Source organism: Halictus rubicundus, chromosome 5, assembly GCF_050948215.1.
Source record: "Halictus rubicundus isolate RS-2024b chromosome 5, iyHalRubi1_principal, whole genome shotgun sequence".
NCBI lineage: Eukaryota > Metazoa > Arthropoda > Insecta > Hymenoptera > Halictidae > Halictus > Halictus rubicundus.
In genome coordinates, this window is record NC_135153.1 from 21156317 (window position 1) to 21174390 (window position 18074).

The 18074-nt window shown below is 44.3% G+C and overlaps 4 protein-coding genes across 5 annotated transcripts in view; all 4 read left to right on the forward strand.

The window, feature by feature from the left end:
* Positions 1–10386, forward strand: part of LOC143354564 (uncharacterized) — a 47599-nt gene extending 37213 nt beyond the window's left edge. The window contains exon 3 of the mRNA XM_076788804.1: positions 10078–10386. The gene's annotated coding sequence lies outside the window, so the exon portion shown is untranslated. The remainder of the gene's footprint in view (positions 1–10077) is intronic.
* LOC143354572 (uncharacterized) lies at positions 5663–6624 on the forward strand. Its single transcript, XM_076788813.1, has 2 exons — positions 5663–5974; positions 6377–6624. The coding sequence occupies exons 1-2, from the start codon at positions 5878–5880 to the stop codon at positions 6592–6594; spliced, it is 315 nt and encodes a 104-aa protein (XP_076644928.1). The 5' UTR covers positions 5663–5877; the 3' UTR covers positions 6595–6624.
* Positions 10387–10803: 417 nt separating the features above from the next.
* Positions 10804–14055, forward strand: LOC143354570 (uncharacterized). Of its 2 annotated transcripts, XM_076788810.1 has the most exons (3): positions 10804–11292; positions 11845–12176; positions 12227–14055. In XM_076788810.1, exons 1-2 carry the CDS (start codon positions 11268–11270, stop codon positions 12144–12146), a joined length of 327 nt encoding a protein of 108 aa, XP_076644925.1. In that variant the 5' UTR covers positions 10804–11267; the 3' UTR covers positions 12147–12176; positions 12227–14055. The 2 variants fall into 2 exon arrangements, with proteins under 2 accessions (XP_076644925.1, XP_076644924.1); XM_076788809.1 differs by having other exon boundaries at positions 11845–14055.
* Positions 14056–14718: 663 nt separating this feature from the next.
* LOC143354567 (uncharacterized) lies at positions 14719–17609 on the forward strand. The gene is made up of 2 exons (XM_076788806.1): positions 14719–16241; positions 17196–17609. The coding sequence occupies exons 1-2, from the start codon at positions 16163–16165 to the stop codon at positions 17468–17470; spliced, it is 354 nt and encodes a 117-aa protein (XP_076644921.1). The 5' UTR covers positions 14719–16162; the 3' UTR covers positions 17471–17609.
* Positions 17610–18074: the final 465 nt, after the last annotated feature.

Genomic DNA, 18074 nt, shown 5'->3' on the forward strand with positions numbered 1-18074 from the left:
ACGACTCGAATTTTTGTTGTTTTTTTTTTTCTTTTTTTTTCTTCTTTCTTTTTAGAAGTTGGAAATTGCGGAGAGAATACTAAAAGTTGTTTCTTACAATTTTTTTGTGCTTTTATGGTAAAAACGGATAGATGCAATTTGAAAGAATTCAATCATTAAGAGAATTTATTAAGTTATTAAAGAGGGAAAGAAATATTTACTTGTTTCCAAGTTCTTGCAATCTATTGTATTTCCTCTGCAACTCCGACTAATTGAAATGTTTTCAACATTTCTTTAACACACCATGTAATAAACTAATTGTTCCACCTTCTCAAAAACATCCAAATGGTATGGTCCATCATTAAAAAAATTATCGTCTTCTTAAGAGTGTCCGAACATTATTGCGGGTGACAAAATCAAAAGCATTGTGTCTAGAAACACGCGCACACGAGCGCAGCGTAACAACACCCACGTAGTGCTGTGTATATAAATAAAAGTATCGTTTACAATGTGCGTTGCGTGATGTAGAAACCGACGATCTTCGGATCGTCGCGAGAGAAATGACGGACGGACGAAACCGGAAGCTCGATTACGAATTCCGAAAATGGAGATACCTCTTGCTTTCAAAGGGATCGATGATAATAATTAGCACGTAAGCGTTTGACATTTTTCTTTTCTTTTGTCTCCCTCCTTCGAGGAGGGATTTCAGAGGTACGGGCAACGATTATAAGTGTTGGGTAGACGGACTAGTATTGTACGCGAGTGAGGGAGAGAACGAAAAAACAAAAAAAAAAAGAAAGAAAGAAACCAACAAAAAACAAACTATAATTGCATAATATTTATTATTCATCTAAGTAAACGCGTGTGAGAAAATGTACATTTAATGGAAAGATCGGAGGAGTGATTTCAACGAGAGTCACGGGTGTTACATATTCGACATATTCTTTATGGTTTATGATTTTCTGCGAATTTCAAATTACGATTACCATTGTGAGTGTATCACTGATAACCATTGTGTTAGCGAGGATACTCGACGAATAATAAATAATTGAATTTAATTCTTCAGCGACAATCTCTTCTCCTGGTTCTTCGTCATTTGCTACTTCCGAGGCTCTCTTCAAATACACAGTACGCAGAAAATACAAAATGAAATGCTTTGGTGAGAAGTTCGCGGTTTCAAAGGAAATTCGGCTTGCAGATTTATTAACACGTTAAGCGCGGAGCTTGTATCCATGGACTTTCCGTTCACACTTCGAGTTTGTGTCTAAACAAAAGTCACCTTTCCGAGTCGACCGACGCGTCGCCTGAACGAAAAGTTTGATGTCGGTCCCTTAGTAAACAGTATCAGGAGCGTTCGCCTACTGTCATGAATCCTCTTGGACCTTCGCAAGTGCGCTCAGTTAATTTCCAAACTGAATTTTCTTGAAAACGAAACTTCGTAACAAAGAGATTTATTTTATAATTTCGACATTTTCTCGGCCCAGAATCGTCTTGTCGATCTCAAAATAGATTGCATGATCGTCTCGTCGTCTATGTTTTACAAACAAAGATTCTTTCGGGGCGTATTGTTTCGACCAAACGGTGAATCTCGCTGAAAACTCGCAACTCTGCGTTGACGAGTGCGACTCTTTTCCTCCGCACTGACGCCTACTTTATTTCTTTTTCAGGTCGCTTTGTCTGCCACTGTGGGCGCCGCTTCAAGCACAAGTTCTCGATCGTGTGTCACCAGAACAACGAGTGCGGCACCGACTATCGCTGCCAGAAATGCTCGTTCGCAACGAACAAGCTAGTCATGTGGTTACGCCATGTCACCGAACTGCATTGTAACCCGTGAGAGGGCCTCGAAACGAAACGAATGTCAACATGTATTCTTGTATTCGCTTTCTTCCAACGCAGTTTATGATTTTTCTTTCATTGGAACAACAAAAGTATCTCCATACCATTTTATTCGCGGAAAGATGTGTCCTAGGTATACATAGAAAGGGGATACAGCGCAATATCAAGTTTTACATAGTAATTACCAAGTTTGTAATAGAAACTGTACATTATAAAGTAACAAACGCTTCTTTGATCATCAATGTGTTAGAATTGTGGCGGTTGCCTCCTACGCTCGCTAGCAGATGGACAAACAGCGAACATCATTTTTCCCGCTAGACATGCCTCTCTCTGATCCGTCACCGATCTCTATATATTACCGTCCTCGACTGCCTTCCAACATCCCAGCGTCCGCAGGCAGGGTCCGCTAGACGACCTTACGAAGACGAAGAGTCCTCTAGCTGGCGAGCGAGCCCGGAAGACGGAACGCTCCTTCTCCTATTCCTTCTCTCTCGCACTACATACATCGGAGTCGGGCAATTTCTTCCCCGCCGTCGCTGCGCAACCCCCACCATTAGTTTGCCGGTTCTTCCACTCTTCAGCACCACTCCTAGCTTGACTTTATCTCTGGAGCCGGGGAACTGGGTCCCGCGGTCCGCACGCTATTTCTTTGAAAACAGTATAGCAGTCGAATGGTGGGAAACGCTGGTAGGTACCGATAACAGAGGAAGAAAGAGCGCGCATGGGCCGCCAGTTGCGCCCGGCTCTGCACTACGTTAAACGCCGTCAAAGAATAAAATATGCCTGCTACCGTGTTGATCCTTCGAGTATAATTGGCACATCCGATTACAAGCCTCTGTTTTCCAATGAATTACAGTAAGAAATTTGGTTCTAGTCCACCTGTATGTACGTAACAGCGACTTTGAGTTTATCTCCGAAGGTTCCAGAAAACATCGACTACCTAACGCGAACGAAACCAGGCACACGACTACTACCCTGTAAATGTAAATCCTGTCGAAGAAGAAAGAAGACAATGCGTGTTAAGCAACCTCGTGACACTGTACGCTAACACGATCCGGCAGCGTTTAACGAGATTAAATGATTTCTGATTTCAGACGAGCTGGGCCTGTTCAGCCTGAAGGACGAGAGATTCCACCTGGAGGGCTACGAGCTGTCCCCGGCAGTCTCGATCAACATAAAGAAGCACGTATGCAATTGCGGGAAAATCTACAGCCAGAAAAGCTCCCTCGATCGACACCTGCGATACGAGTGCGGGAAAATGCCGAACGTCCCGTGCCCGCAATGCGGAAAAATGTTCAAGCACAAACACCACGTGACGCAGCACCTGAAAAGCTGTCGTCTGAAAGATCCGAGAAATCCGGACTACACGAACTGTTGAACTTCGTGATCGTCGAAAATCTGTGGTTTTTACATTGTTCCTCCTGACGGACTTTCGTTGCCACGGACTATTCGGTATCGTCGAGTGTTTCGATTTCGGCAGTGTTTCTAGTAGGGGTCCCTGTTTCGCGTGTAACGAACGAATCCGGATCTTAAGGGGGGTTTCTCGCGTCCGACGGCAGTGAAAACAAGTGATTTTTCAGAATTTTTTTCAGAACAACCATTGACTAGGCCTTTTCGGGACGTAAACAGATAGCCTTCAAGTACAAGTGTGCTCTTTCCTGTTCAATTCTTCTGACTATTTATTGTACGATACGCATGTTTCCCTATTACCAAAAAACTGCTCAAGCAATCGATAGACTGCGGATTTTATGCATTTATGGGAAAAATGAATAAGCGCGGTTGAAAGCAGTGGGCAAATTGGAAGAATTCAAGTATATGCTATGAATTTCCCACCAAAAGTTGGATACTTAATTCACCACGGGTTCCACGTACACTTGTTCTTCCGGTACACGTTCAAAATCGAAAGTTTCTGGAGACTTTTATACAGGCTGCCCGATTCGAACTGTTCGATACAACTTCGTCCGAGAAGAATTTACTTTGCGTTGGTCCAACTGTTTCGGCGTGACCGTTTCACGGTCGACGCGATTTTGTTCTGGGTTCGCATTGTTTTATTTTTTTCTTTTGTTTTTTCCCCTGAAACTGTAACAGAACATAGTCTTGTGTTAGGCTTACGAATTAGTTTCGTAGAATCGCGTTGTGGACGAAACAAAAACGATTTGTTTCCGTATAGAGACTGCAGCACACCGTTGTGCTCAAAAGCGCTTACCAGTTACGGAACGTTCTCTCTCCTTCGAGTGATTTTTCATAATGAAAAGCGACGTGTATTATTTTTGTAATCGATCGACCCAGCGTGCCCGCATCTCTTTCGCTCGGAAACGAAATAAACTGAAGAATCTGTGCAAAAAGAGAAAACCGTTTGAATCTTTCAAAGATCGTTTCAGGGAAGCGAACGATGCCGAAGGGTCACAACAGAGTATCACCGTTCAATAAATCCGAATCAAACAGAAAAATGTCTCGTCCCCGATCGTTAAAGCAGCGCGGAACGGTCAAGTTCGATCGAGATTACAAAGTGTTTTCTGTTTGCGACATTTTCCAGATGGAGGGAGACGGTCGTCGTTTTGTTCTCGACAACAGCCGGCGTCGGGCCACGAGAAGGAGCTCGCGGAGAAACGGAGGTTCGGTTGCAGCGGCTGCGGGAAATCGTACAAGTGGAAGGAGTCGCTTTTCAAACATAGACGCGTCGAGTGCGGAAAACTGCCACAGTTCTGTTGCAAAGTTTGCGGTTATCGATTCATGCACAAGCATCACTTAATGAAACACATGTCCTCTATCCATCAGTTGGACCGGCCGAACGTAGCTCTCATGTTAACGTACCAGTGAAAACCAGCGTGCGTTCACTTCGACGACACCGTTAGAGAAAGCTGTACTTCTGTCGAATAAAATTGTACGACCAACGGTGAACGCGTTTTGAGCATCTATCGACCGATCTTCGGTTCGTAGATCCGTCCTCTTGGCACGTTCTCCCCCCTTCGTTGTTCGTTCTCCGGTTTCAGAATCGTGCCGGGACCGAAGCGAGTACTCTGTTTCTAATCGATGTCCGTTTCGTTTTCAGGTTACGCGAGGCTACAACCGATGACGAAGACCTTCTACTGCGGCAATTGCAGCAAACAGTACACCAGACGCGACTCTTTGTACAAGCACATGCGGTACGAATGCGGAACAGAGCCGAGGTTCGGTTGTACCGTCTGCGGCCGGAGATTCAAACGGAAACATCATCTGACCTATCACATGACGAACATGCACAAAATACTTTGAAGCGATTCCGGTCTTCTGTGGTGCAGGTCCTGTGGACGTTCACCGGACCAGCCGTATTTCTAACGAAGATGTTTCGCCAATATATTTTTTAAAGAATCCAAAATCGGATCGGAAAAATTTTATCGTTTCCGCGTGACTGCGACTTCTTCTTCTCCTTCTTTTCTTTGACGTTTTTGCACGCATTCTCCAAACAAGTGACAAAACACTACGCACGTTTTACGACAAGATGGAAAAACGCTCCGAAGTAGATTCAGTGTCTAGCGAGGTACGCAACAAAGTTAAGAAACACACTTGCGAATACCACAAGCATGGACCGTAGGTAGAGTTCACAGATCGGTATCTAGATTGTGACACTGAACGTTCTGTAAAAAGGAGTGGCTCGGCGATGTTTAGTACGATTGGAAAAGGAGAACGAGCGCGTCGTTCAACAATTCGACGACCACCGAAGCGCGTTCAACGTAATGTCGCTCGACGATGCTCTTCGAGTCCGGTTCGAGTAAATTTTGATCGATGTTCGCGATCGTATTTTCCCGGGCAGCAAACAGCGGTCATTTTGATGCCGCTGACCCAACCGACTCCGTACAACGGAAAATTTCTTTTTTGTCGAAAAAGTATACACTCCTGGAGATCGGCGATTAATAGAACACCAGATTGGAAGATGACATACGTTCGGAGTAGAAAATTCTGTGGTTAACGCGGACCGATAACAGACTTTAATTACAACGAGCTGGATGAACCTGTACAGTAACTTCTTAACCTGAAACCTTAACAATAAATTTTCTTCGAATCCGTTATTGTTATATTTTAATGTGCATATGTCGTTTCTTCTTCTTTTTCTTTTGTGTTGGTTTCAGAGTCAACTCGAAAAAGTTCTCTATGGGAAGCGTGGCTCGGAGAGAAGCAGGTAAGACGTCAAGTGTTTTATCGCGTTGGTCTAATTTTCAATTTTCTGCAAGGAAAAAACTTGGCAAACCCGTTAAAGAATTTCGACTATTTCGCTTGCATCGAAAATTCCCGAAAAAATGGTTGATTCCTGGAAATCTTTTCGAAGCGAGAAAAGCAGCCGAAATGGTCTGGTTGTGGGACTGCATGAGTTTTCGTCTCGTAGGAATCGTAGGGTTAAAGGATCTCGTGTTCGATCGGTGCAAGGAACCCTGAAATCTGTGATTCGTCAACCGGTGGTCGTTAGCTGCTAGCCCCGCTTCGCGATCCTTGTATTTACACGAGTGATGTCCTTTGCAAACAAGATCGAGCTCCATTGAATGACACTCGACTGTCCGCCTTCGGGCATCCTTTTTGATTGCAGAGTACAAAAGGGACAGAAAATACGAGGACCACCACCGAAAACCGTATCCTTGCTACTCCTGCGGACGGTCCTACACGCGAAAGGACACTCTGCGGCGACACATGCGGGACGAATGCGGCAAGAATCCCCAGTACATCTGCTACGTGTGCAAGAAAGGCTTCAAGCAGAAGTCGAACTTCCAGCGACACAGCGCGAACGTCCACGGCTTCAAGATCTGAACAACGAACTCGAAGATACCCGCGAATTGTGCGCGTCGCGAGAAAGACTCGCGGAACTTCTTTCCGTTTGTTCGTCGCTGGTTGAACGACGCGACGGTAGCTCGACGTCGTCGAAGCTTCGCGAGTCTCTCGAATCGAGCGACACCGCGGTTCCGCTATTCTTGAAAATAAACTAACGGAAGTAACACGCAGATCGCTGTCCGCGACGTTTCATTATTTCTTTTCCACCCGTTTCGTCACCCGAAGATCCGACTCAGCGCCATCACTGAAGATCAACCGAAACCACCTCTTCTCTCGCTGGGGTATAACCGTGCTCCCTCCAATCGATCATTCTCTGCCGCGGGGGACCGTTAGTCACACACTCCCAGACTTTTCCGAGTAGAAAAACGTTTGCGCGCTACACGATGTACCGTAGAGAGCTCCATTTATCCTTTTCGACGCTTCTCGTAGCATTTGTCGTCATTTTTTATCAGCATCGCTTTCAAATCGTACCACGCAAATTGGAATCGAAGATCCGAAGGATAAAGGGAATCCTACTGTACACAGGGCATTGGATGGGATTGATAAACGCATACGACGAGCGCGCACGCCCCCCCCCCCCATCCCCTCTTCCTGTGATACTCGTCGTTGCTATAGCCACGTCCCTAGCTGTTGTTACGGTGGAGCGAGGCCGCTCTAGGGACGTTGCCCTAGCGACGACTTGGATCGTCAGCTTGAACATCGGCATCATTGAAGATATCCGTTCTATGGATAATCGTCTTCGCGCACAAGCTTAGCCGTGATTCGATCGAGTAACCGAGCTGTTTCGTCCTCTAAATTGCAGGTAGTTGCTCGAGGAGCAGGTATTCGTCTTTGCGGGGCCAAGATTTCTTGCCGAAGCCGTTCCCGTGTCACAAATGCGGCAGATCCTACAGGAACAAGGGCAGCCTGAAGCGACACCTCCACGACGAGTGCGGCAAACCACCGCAATACATCTGCAGCATCTGCGACAAGGGATTCAAGCAGAAGGCAAACTTTCAACGCCACAATTCGACCATCCACAGACGCGCCTTCATCGTCGAAAGATACCGTTTCGATTCGAGTCCTTGAACCACCTTCTCGAGAATAGACCGTGAATCTTACGCGACTTAAGACTGATTCACGTTATCCGTTAGGCGATCGTTGACCCTTCAAGCGCTTACTACGCACGGACAAGACAAAATTGCCGATAACGGTTTTCAGAGAGGATTATTTTCTCGCGATTCGACAAAATCAAGATTCAAGATCGCTCGCGTCGCGAAAGAGTAGGCGTGTTCGTCGATCGGTTTTCGTGGTTTTACGAAGCGCTTGAAGGGACGAAGCGAGCGATCGTTAACCCTCGTGTACGATCTAATCAAGTAACTGCTACTTTGGTATTCATTGACTTACGTTGGGTTCACTTTAACACGTCCACAAGGAAATAGGATATTATTTTGTAAGTGTATAGTTACGTGTATCCATAGATAGCGCATGTATAATTAACTTATACATTTTTCTAACGTGTATAACGGATCTAGGTGTATTCTCGGTACACGAGAGTTAACATTCGAACAATCGTTCTTAACTTTCACGATGTCGTTGACGTTTTTCGGTATTGATCGATCGATACCGAAGATACGAATGTTTTCAATTGACCAATGTCAAGTAGGTTAATTCCCCTATCGAGGCTTCAATGTGGCAATCGTAAAATAAAAAATTGACTAATTTTTGTCGATGATACCAAAAATATGCGAGAAAAATTGGTAGAAGAATACGTGTTTGTTGCTCTGGAGCGCTAGTTGCCCAGGCCTTCTTCTCCAAAGAGAAGAAACGAGTAACTTGAAAAGACTCGGAACAAAAACTCTACTACGGAGAGAGGGAAGGTTTATTCAAAAGTTCTTTCGTATGTCCGACTATATAGGGTGTCCCAAAAATCTTGGAAAACCTTGAAAGGGTTCTGGAGGTGATCTCCTTGAAAAAGCCGAGGCGGAAATTTTCGCTAAGGAAAGAGTTACCTGAAACGACCTGAGGAACCTTTCAAGGTTTTCCGACATTTTTGGGACACAGACACTTTTAAAGGGTCGACAAGAAAATTTGGAGGAAGAATGTTGTGCCGACGATGCATACGTGAGAAACGTGGGTCGTCCTCGATGGTCGAGGTTGTGTTTTCTCAGAAAAATTCATTTTGGCGTAAGAATGAATGTGTTTTGCCTGACGGGCAGCGTGAATCAACTCCTACTGCACTTTTCGCTTCGTTTACGTACACGTACAGCTTCACGCCGTATTTAGCTATCTTTTCATTTACGTACAGTCCAGTATACTACTTTAATCGACGTTCCTCACCTAGGTAAATACATAGTTAAGCGATTAAGCGGTAAGGCTTGGCAATCTCGCGAAAGTTTCTTACGGAACAGCTCTTTAGAAAATGCGTCTCCCCCAGCAAGTCTTAAATTTACAAAAAGTTTTGGTTCTTGTTGTGCGACCAGCGGGATTCGTTCCGAAACAACAAAGGAAGTGCCGGGACGGTTTTTACGAGGAATCGCGAGCGCGACGAACCATTTTCATTGTGATATTGCGTGGCGATTTAAAAATATAAGAAAGAATAAACGTGTTCGAAAAGAGAGAGAGAGAGAGAAAGAGAGACAGACAGAGGGTGGGGTGGGGTGGGGTGGGGTGGGGAGGGGAAAAAAAAGAAAAATTACGATGTATAATTGGTTTAAGAAATTTCATTCTGTAAGCGATGTTCTGTGATACGTTGACTAATTGTTATTCTGGAAGAAGTAAATGAAATGTTCGCCGAGGCCTTGGTTATACGTAATCTAGTTTCGCAACGCGTAACTGTAGTTTATTATAATTTTATTATAACTATCGAAGTACGCGTAATAAAATTGTAACTGCAAGGGTAAACTCAACGTGTGTCTGACATTCCTCGAATTTTCTGGCGTCAACTTTTCCACGCTCTTGTTCAAGACAGCCGTTCCAAGCGTCTCCGACCACGATGAAGAGTTCGTCAACCGGAAGACACACGGAAGATTCATCCGCAATTTTTCAGTTCTCTTCACTTCTTCGGAAAATCTCTATGTTCTGTTCTGCTAATGACTATTCGACTCACGTCGAAACACCTCTGCACTTCTAAGTTCTCCGCCGTCTCTTGCATCTTGGCTACCGAAAATCGAACGATCTAATATTAACAATACAGATTTTTATCATATATATACATGGTGAAGCATTTAAAACAGGTTACCCGAATAACTGGCTTGCTTTCGAAGATTGAAGAAAATGAATCGGACCAAACTTACTTGGTATCGAGGGGCTCACAATTTGTTGTCGTTAATTTCTTTATAGGTGGTGACGTTAAGGAGATACGAAGGTCAATTCGGTTTTTTTAAATGAAACGGTATGGTTTTTTATTTACATTCTGATAGTGCGACAATTTATTTTCTATTGCAGTTGATCTTCGGTTACCTTGAACGACCGTTTTAATAGGCCATTGTACTAGTCTTGAAACACGCTATCAGAGTGTAAATACAAAACCATACCGTTCCATTAAAAAAAAAAAAAAAAAACAGAAAACAGAGTTGACCTTCGTACCTCCTTGACGCCTCGACCTATAAAAATATTAGTCAAATTATGAGCTCCTCGACATCAAGTAAGTTTGGTCCGATGCATTTTCTTCTGTCTTCAAGCACTGTGTCACTTACCTGTTTCAAATGCCCCACCCTGTATACATGTATGAATACAACATTTATACGTATTACATTTTCTACGTATTTCGATCACCAAGTCATCGACTAAATCTCGCGATACACTTCAGTAGCGATTATTTGAAATAGAATACCATGCTCTCTCCATACTTTTGCCAATGATACCGTGAAGAGATACTCCAATGGTATTATTTCTCTATCGAAGATCTAAGGCATCGTTGATTCACGAAGAATTGGTTCCCCCCGTTCGCACAATTAACCGTGTTCCGATTTTGATTCCAGGTCAGACCAGGTACCTGAGAAATCCGGCACGCGACGCACCAGATTTCCAGAAGCCGTACCCCTGCTTCAAATGTGACCGCTCTTACACGAACAAAAGCACGTTGAACCGACACCTTCGGGAGGAGTGCGGGAAAATGCCACGGCACTTTTGCCGTTACTGCCACAAGGCGTTCAAGCAGCGTTCGAATTATCAGCGGCACGTGTGGACGGTTCACGGATGCATCATGTGACGCGAGGCCTCGTAATTTTCACGGTGCAGTCCGCCGCGGAATGATTTATTGTTTACCCCGCGATACTCTCGTCATTTACTCGAACTGATCGATCGTCATCTTCGAATAGGGAAGAAACCCAACGTTCGAACAAACACACACACACACACACACACAGCATTTGTCTTCTTTTTCTTTTTAATTAACGCGATCGTCTTAGTTGACGACTGTTTTCATATGTACGCGGTGCAGAATAAAGCCAGATTTTCCACGGTCCGCGAGTACCTCTTTTCGAAACACCGTTCCTTTACTAACATTTAATTGCTGTCACTCTTCTCCAGGTAGAAATACTTTCTTTTGCTAAACGAAGCCTAACCGAGCTAAGGGGAACTCTCGTGAGAGGAAGGGACTTACGCAGTGTGCTACGAAGACTAACATTTCTCCAAAATCGAACAACATCTTTTCGCAATCAGAGTCCACGATGGACTTTGATCTTTTGGTCATTGGTAAAGATTTATTTTTCAACGTTAAAAGTTAACGTGGATTGGCTGTGTTACTGTAGTTCAGAGCTGTTCAACATGCCTACCAGCGGGCAAGGGCGGCCGCCGATGCCCGTGGGCACAGCTACGGGCAAGTGGCTTAGCGGAATCGGGGGTAGGTCGTAGCACAGCCGTAGCTGTGACAACGCGTGTGACAAATACGTGCAGCCTCGTCCAGAGGGACGTGGCTTCGTGCCCGTCGTTCTGCATATGCCCGGTGCAAGAAAATCGCTGCCCTAAATCGGTCCCGTTCATCTATCACCCGTGCGTGCAGAGATTTTGGTTCCCCGGACATAAGCGACTCGGCGGGCAACGAACCACGTCTCCTTTCGATGATTCGTGCCCGTAAGGATAAACGCTGAACGGCTCTGCTATAGTTGCTCAAAATTGATTGGTACAACGAAAAAAGTATCTTCTGAGAGGAGAGTACCTTCAGAGGCCGCGAACAAATTGTTCTGTAATGGCAAGTAAACAACATTGCCGTTCAGAGTGCGACTGACATTAAAACATTGGTTTCAGGGTGGCAACTCGCCGCGGGACGAGGCACGGTAACCAGCTACAATGTGTATCAGTGCAAGATATGCGGAAAGAGCTACATCTGGAAGTCTTCGTATAATCGACACGTGCGAGAAGAGTGCGGTGGCAACCGGGGGCCGGCTACCTGCAAGAATTGCGGAAGACAGTACCGGTGGCGGGATTCTCTGGTGAAGCACTTGAAATACGAGTGCGGAGTGGAGCCGAGGTACACGTGTTCCATGTGTGGCAGAAAGTTCCGACACAAGCAGGTGCTGACGTCTCACTTCAAGAGAATTCACAAATAGTTGTACCGTTCGAACGAGAGAGGGAAGAAAGTTAGCGTAGCCGTCGCCAGAATTGACCACGCGAGAATCAAATTACGCAGAGTTACTACTGCTTTAATTTACAATCACTCGAATTGAAGCGAAGGTGGTTCGGCCATTTTTCAAGTACATCCGGCCCGGGCGAAAGGTTGAGGCCCCTCAAGTGCTTGCTACCCCTACCAACCTCTCAGCGTCCTTCCTCCATAGTAACGATGCTTACCGGAAGGGGACGGTTTCGCCACAATCTAGCCAAACGTGTCCAGCCCTGATGTACCTGGTGATCTTTGACCAAAACCTTCAATATTAAATAGGGAATACCTTTACTACAATTTTGATTGTTGATACTAATGTTGTCGAGTAACACACTTCTACTCTCCCCGTCACTTTCCTCACTGTGTTTCCAAAGACACATACTATTGATACATTTACGCAGTTAATCTTTCAAGATGCCCTGTAGAAGTGAATGAACGGAAGTGGAATGATTGAGATAGAAACTTCTGTGTACATGTATTTTATAAGAACAAAATGGACAGAGAGAGAGAGAGAGAGAGAGAGAGAGAGAGAGAGAGAGAGAGAGAGACAGAGAATGACAGGAATGTGTGGGGGCCTAAGAAATTTTAAGCGACATGGACACTAGATACTTAACTAGTATAAATAAATTTTTGAAACGAGCATAAGTAGTCTTGGAAGCTTGTGAATGTGCGTCATATTTCAAAGCTATAAAAGCGTGAGAAAGATTGTTAGAGGGGTAGACAGTGGATTAATCGAAATTTGTTTTCTCACATAACGTGGCTCTGAAAGATCTTCAAGATGGTTACGCTACATTCTTCTTTAGAATTCATGGATCCTTCTTTAGAATTTGTCTGAATTACAGTTAAATGATAAAACTGTTCATCTATGAAAAGTTGCAAACAAGCTTGAAAAGTTGGTATAAATGGCGATGAAAAGAAACATAGTAAAATCATCTTCGAGATCTCTCGGAGCCACGGTATCAAAAAACAATTTTTTCGATTGATTCGCTAACACCAGAATAGTTTAAAACGATTCCCTCCGCGTCTAAAGATTTCATCGACGCCATTCTCGATGGATAACAAAACATCGACCGCGCGAATTTTATGCATTTGTGAGAAAAATAGGTGGCAGTAATTTAAGAGAATAAAAAGATTGAAAGTATCGAAGAGTATCGTTACATTACTTTCGACTAAAATTATTCAACGAGGAAAGAAGTTGCCAAGCGTCTGTTGCGTCTTGCAACGGATACAGGCAATTTTTGATTTTGCAGTAAAAATCCGCAGTTTACGAACAACAAATGACGATTATAACGAAGATACCTATGAATCGTCGGTCGGAAGATACATTTATTGTATAGTTGGCGTGCTGTGAACAATAAAGAATGTTAACCGTCCAGTGAACATTTCTCCTATTACTGTTGTCCCCCATCGCCCGTTTTCCCATGGACATTTATTTTGCGTTGACGAGAGTTCCGAAGATGGACAGTACCTACTAAGAGTGTCTGCTTGGTCGCGCGAAGACGGCGCGAATGGTAACGTCCTCTCGTTGCATCGACGAGAGAAAGGATACGACTGAACGAAACTTCTCATCGAACTGATTATTCTTCTGTTTGCAATCTGTTTCAGAATTGAAAAGGGACCACAATCGCGTCAATTACGACGCCCCGTTCATCTGTTACAAGTGCGGGAAACGTTACACGTGGACGGACTCGTTGACCAGACACTTGCGCGAGGGATGCGGCAAGCTGCCCAGACACAAGTGCACCCTGTGCGGCAGAAAGTTCAAACGTAGGGACTATTTGTTGCGCCACGAGACCAACGTACACAAGCTGCTGTGAAGCGTCTCGGGAACTCTTGCTTCCGTCGAACGGTGACATTGCGCGTTCGCTGTCTCGCGTCCTTGGGTCTGCCGAGCGACAGTTCTAGCAGAGCTACTACACTCTTTGTAGCGTGCCGAGCGTACAGAAGGATTTTTCATTTAGAAATCAATCTTTTCCCATCGTATGGAAAAGAAAAGTTCCGAAGGGAATCCCCCCAGTGGTGGGGATGTGATTTTAACGGTTACGGTAGAGAGCTCTGCGACAGTTACGGAGATGGCAGTTACCGTAGCGACCTTCTCAAGGTGTTTTCTTTTCCTACTACATTCCGAGACCGGTGCGTGTATTTGCAATTTATACGCGAGTTCCTTGTGTCAAACTTAGCTCGACGCAAGCTGTTGCGTCTACTAACGACGACCATGTTACTACATTTTTGTATTTCCGTTGGTGTCCGATCACGTAACGGAAGAATCTAATTTATTATTCGTTCGTGTTCGGCGACAGTTCATTGATTAACGTTTTCACAAATTTAACAGCCCGTCGGCTGGCTGGGTCGTTTATGTCCCGAACGAAGTTTCACTCTTGCATTTCTTTCTTCCTATTAATGCTTTAAAACAGTTGACTAAAACAGTTGAATAAAAAGATATATGTGTAGCATAGCTGTAAAAAAGTTCCTAAAACTTGACTTATTTTTGATATACGTGTATCACACGAGTCATCCTGTTTAAGCGATTTTCAGTTCCGAGGATAGTTGTTAAATCTTAGCCGACCACGAACGAATCGCGATAGTGAGATAAACATCGATCGTTAGCGTAACGGCTTTATTAACAGCACCGATACGAGAATCAAAGACTTGTTGTTCGTCTCTATAAGACTGATATCTACTCGAAAACCATCGATGTTCTACCAAGCATAGATGTTGCGAGAAACTGCTTGACAACATTTAACTCAGCCCTTCGATTATTTTTGTATGATCATAAAGGATGTAATAAATTCGACGAGTAGGTTGATTTTTGCCAAATTTGAGTTAAGTGTTGGTCATGTACCGTTGTATAATAATAATACTTTGTCGATGAACGACCGAAACTTTCGTATTGACAACGTCGCTGGACGTTTTTGCAACTGTATACTGTAAATCGACTTTCGATGTGTTGTACATGTTTAACGTGCGATATCGATCACTGTACATACGTTAGTATTCGCGAAACGTCGTACCGTTTCTTACTTAACTAGCATTTATAAGACGAAAATATTGTAAATAAACTGCTTCTTCAGCGACTTTCGTTCTGTACGTAAGTGCGTTGTAAAAATCACTGAATCGTTTCTGCGACGACGATAGGCGACTTCTACGAACGGCGAATAATCCAAACTTGTTCGAAGATCATAAACGTGCCCCATTTTGATTTCTGAAATCTTACTTTCTTTTCTCGATTTATCCACCATTGAAGATTCTTCTGGCATCTAATGCGGATTCTTGGTAAACTCGAACTCGGCAAGAATCAAAAATTGATTTCACGTACGAGAGACAAATTGGTCACGGTCCAGAAAGTAACGGTAAAGTCGCGGTACAGTGTTTACTCGATAAATGTCGAAAACGCGGGTCCGGGGCGAGCGACATTTATCGGCTAGGAAATACTATTGTTTGACCCCTGCCTTAGTCCCTGTCCTTGGTCCACGGGTCTTCGCGAAAATCTCTAGATACATTGAATCGACGGATCGAACAGAAATTGATTTTCTCTATCGACAACTATCGATAAGTTTATGGGTCAACTGTTCGTAGCGGTACTTTGAATTTTTAGCTCGAGAAGTGGTATCGACAGTTTACTTGCCTCGAACCTTCAATAAATTATTATTCCTTGAAACGAAACGTGTTTAAGTCACTGTCACCAACTCGCCGGGCTATCTAATACCTTTCACCGCGCATTTAGTTCATTTTGCATCCTAACAACAAACCACGCAAGCCGGCGTATGTTCGGTCGTAATTACAGAAGCTTGTTGTTCTTTCAGTTTACTTCAGCCCAGACTATTACAAGAGGTTGGGAAGGCATTTCTGCACGAATTGCGGGAAGGAGTATAGGTGGATGCAATCGCTGGTCAGGCACGCGAGGGAAGAGTGCGGGAAAGATCCGCAGCACAGTTGCCCCGTTTGCGGGACAAAGATTCGGCATAAATGGATGCTGAAGAAGCATTTGGTCACCGTTCACAATTGGGTCATCGCCAATGGAAAGAACAATTAGCAAGAATAACTGGTTCGATACAGAGAAGACATTCTAGCTTGTAGCGTCGAACAGCGTGGTAGTCGAAGAAGAAACTTTCGTAGCTACACGATAACTGTTTCATACGACGTTGGGCGATGAGAGATAAATGACCTTTTCAGACGCGCGTTCTCGTTCAGGTTTCCTTGATCCATTCCGCCGTTACCCCGAGTCTGACCTACACGATACAGCAATACTTGTCGAAACGGACCGCTTCGCGCCGTGCGCTTGGGCCCAGTATCGTCGTCAGACCGGGGATACCGAGGGTATGTGGCACGACGAGACTCTCGCCTAGCGTAAGTCAGAGTGAATCGCGAGTGATATCGAGTTTTAGTTGAATCGTGTAAAATATAAGAAGCGTGGCTGCAAGCAAATAAATAGGTCATTTGTTTCTGATCGTTCCGATAATTCCTACAAACGAATGAAGACAATTGTCGTAACTCAATGATTGGTTTGCTCTGTAATATGCGCTGTCGGTTGAACGTTCGCGATCGCTTGTCGGACAGAACTCGCATTTCAACTGTTTCAAATAGAAGGTGTGCGATATCATTTCGATTCTACGCTTCATTGTACTCGTATTATCTTCGAATCGAGTTCCTTTCTTTGATTTCGTTTGTTCCAAGCAATCTCGGACCTTTCCATCGGCAGTGTGTCCACTTGCCACCGTTAGAAGTTAAGTAATAATCGACGATTGTACTCGAGCCGAGCAAATTTTACTTACGCTCTCCACGGTCATCGGTCATTAGAAGATAAAAACACTCTGTGCGGAAGGAAACATATTTATGTATATTATACGAACTTTTTCGTAATAAAGACGATGATAATAGATGGAAGGATGTGTGAGATACCGCGGATACGATAGACGTTCTTGTGTCGTAGAGCTGAATGGAAATAGGTGATTGGACGCGCGAACGAGACTAATCGACTAATATCCCTCTCTGTTTACAGGATATCCGACCTCTCCGTATCACACGCGTTATCGCGGAAGATATTTCTGCGACGTCTGCGGGAAAGAGTACACGTGGAAGCCATCTTTGATGCGGCACAAGCGCGAGGAGTGTGGCAAAGAACCCGGATACGCGTGTCCGGTCTGCCATCACAAGATCCGTCGAAGCGGCCAGTTGAAGTTGCATCTCTTTCACGTTCACAATTGGCAGTCTACCGTCTACAACGTCAACGAGTATCGAACGATGTCGGTGTACTGCTCTACCAAGCACACCTGATAAAACTAGATCGCATGTCCAGATCGAACACGTGATGAAACTTTCAGTATTACACCGCTAACTGTACCTCTCGCGTTTGCGATTTCTTTTGTAATTTGATGCCGAAGTCGTTCTAACAATAAATAATAGCATCGTTAGATGAAAAGTATCCTTTTTGTCCATTCCTAATTTTTAATCGTTAATCAATTTTTACACCATTCTTTTATTTTCGCTTTTATGTTTTCACTTTCTGGTTATAATTATTACGAACGGTGGGGGGGGGGGGAGAGGGGGCTTGCAGTCTTTTCTGACATGATCGATGCTATCGCGAAACCTGATCTAATAAACAGGTCGCTGATTATGAATCTGATCTGTCAAAATTACAAAAACAAAATAGCGGATGTGTAGCTCTAAAATTTGTTTGATTTCCGTTTTCACGATTCCGGCCCACTGTGCGAGGTGCTTGCGATTCCACGATCGTTCGCAGACCAAAAAGGTCATCTGTTTCCGCAATTGGCTGTCGAAATTGTCGTGCGACGAGAAGAATTCCCCGTTTCTTGAACCTGTTTCAGAGGTTCGAATCGGCTGTTTGCTATCAGCTGTGCTCGGTAGGACTGCGCGACAC

Excerpts from the sequence above, each read along its gene's own strand:
- LOC143354572 (XM_076788813.1), top strand. The coding sequence starts at position 5,878 with ATGTGCATATGTCGTTTCTTCTTCTTTTTCTTTTGTGTTGGTTTCAGA. Across the intron at positions 5,975-6,376 it reads CGTGGCTCGGAGAGAAGCAG|AGTACAAAAGGGACAGAAAA; the intron begins GTAAGACGTCAA and ends TTTTGATTGCAG.
- LOC143354570 (XM_076788809.1), top strand. The coding sequence starts at position 11,268 with ATGGACTTTGATCTTTTGGTCATTG. Across the intron at positions 11,293-11,844 it reads CTTTGATCTTTTGGTCATTG|GGTGGCAACTCGCCGCGGGA; the intron begins GTAAAGATTTAT and ends CATTGGTTTCAG.
- LOC143354567 (XM_076788806.1), top strand. The coding sequence starts at position 16,163 with ATGGATGCTGAAGAAGCATTTGGTCACCGTTCACAATTGGGTCATCGC. Across the intron at positions 16,242-17,195 it reads ACAATTAGCAAGAATAACTG|GATATCCGACCTCTCCGTAT; the intron begins GTTCGATACAGA and ends CTCTGTTTACAG.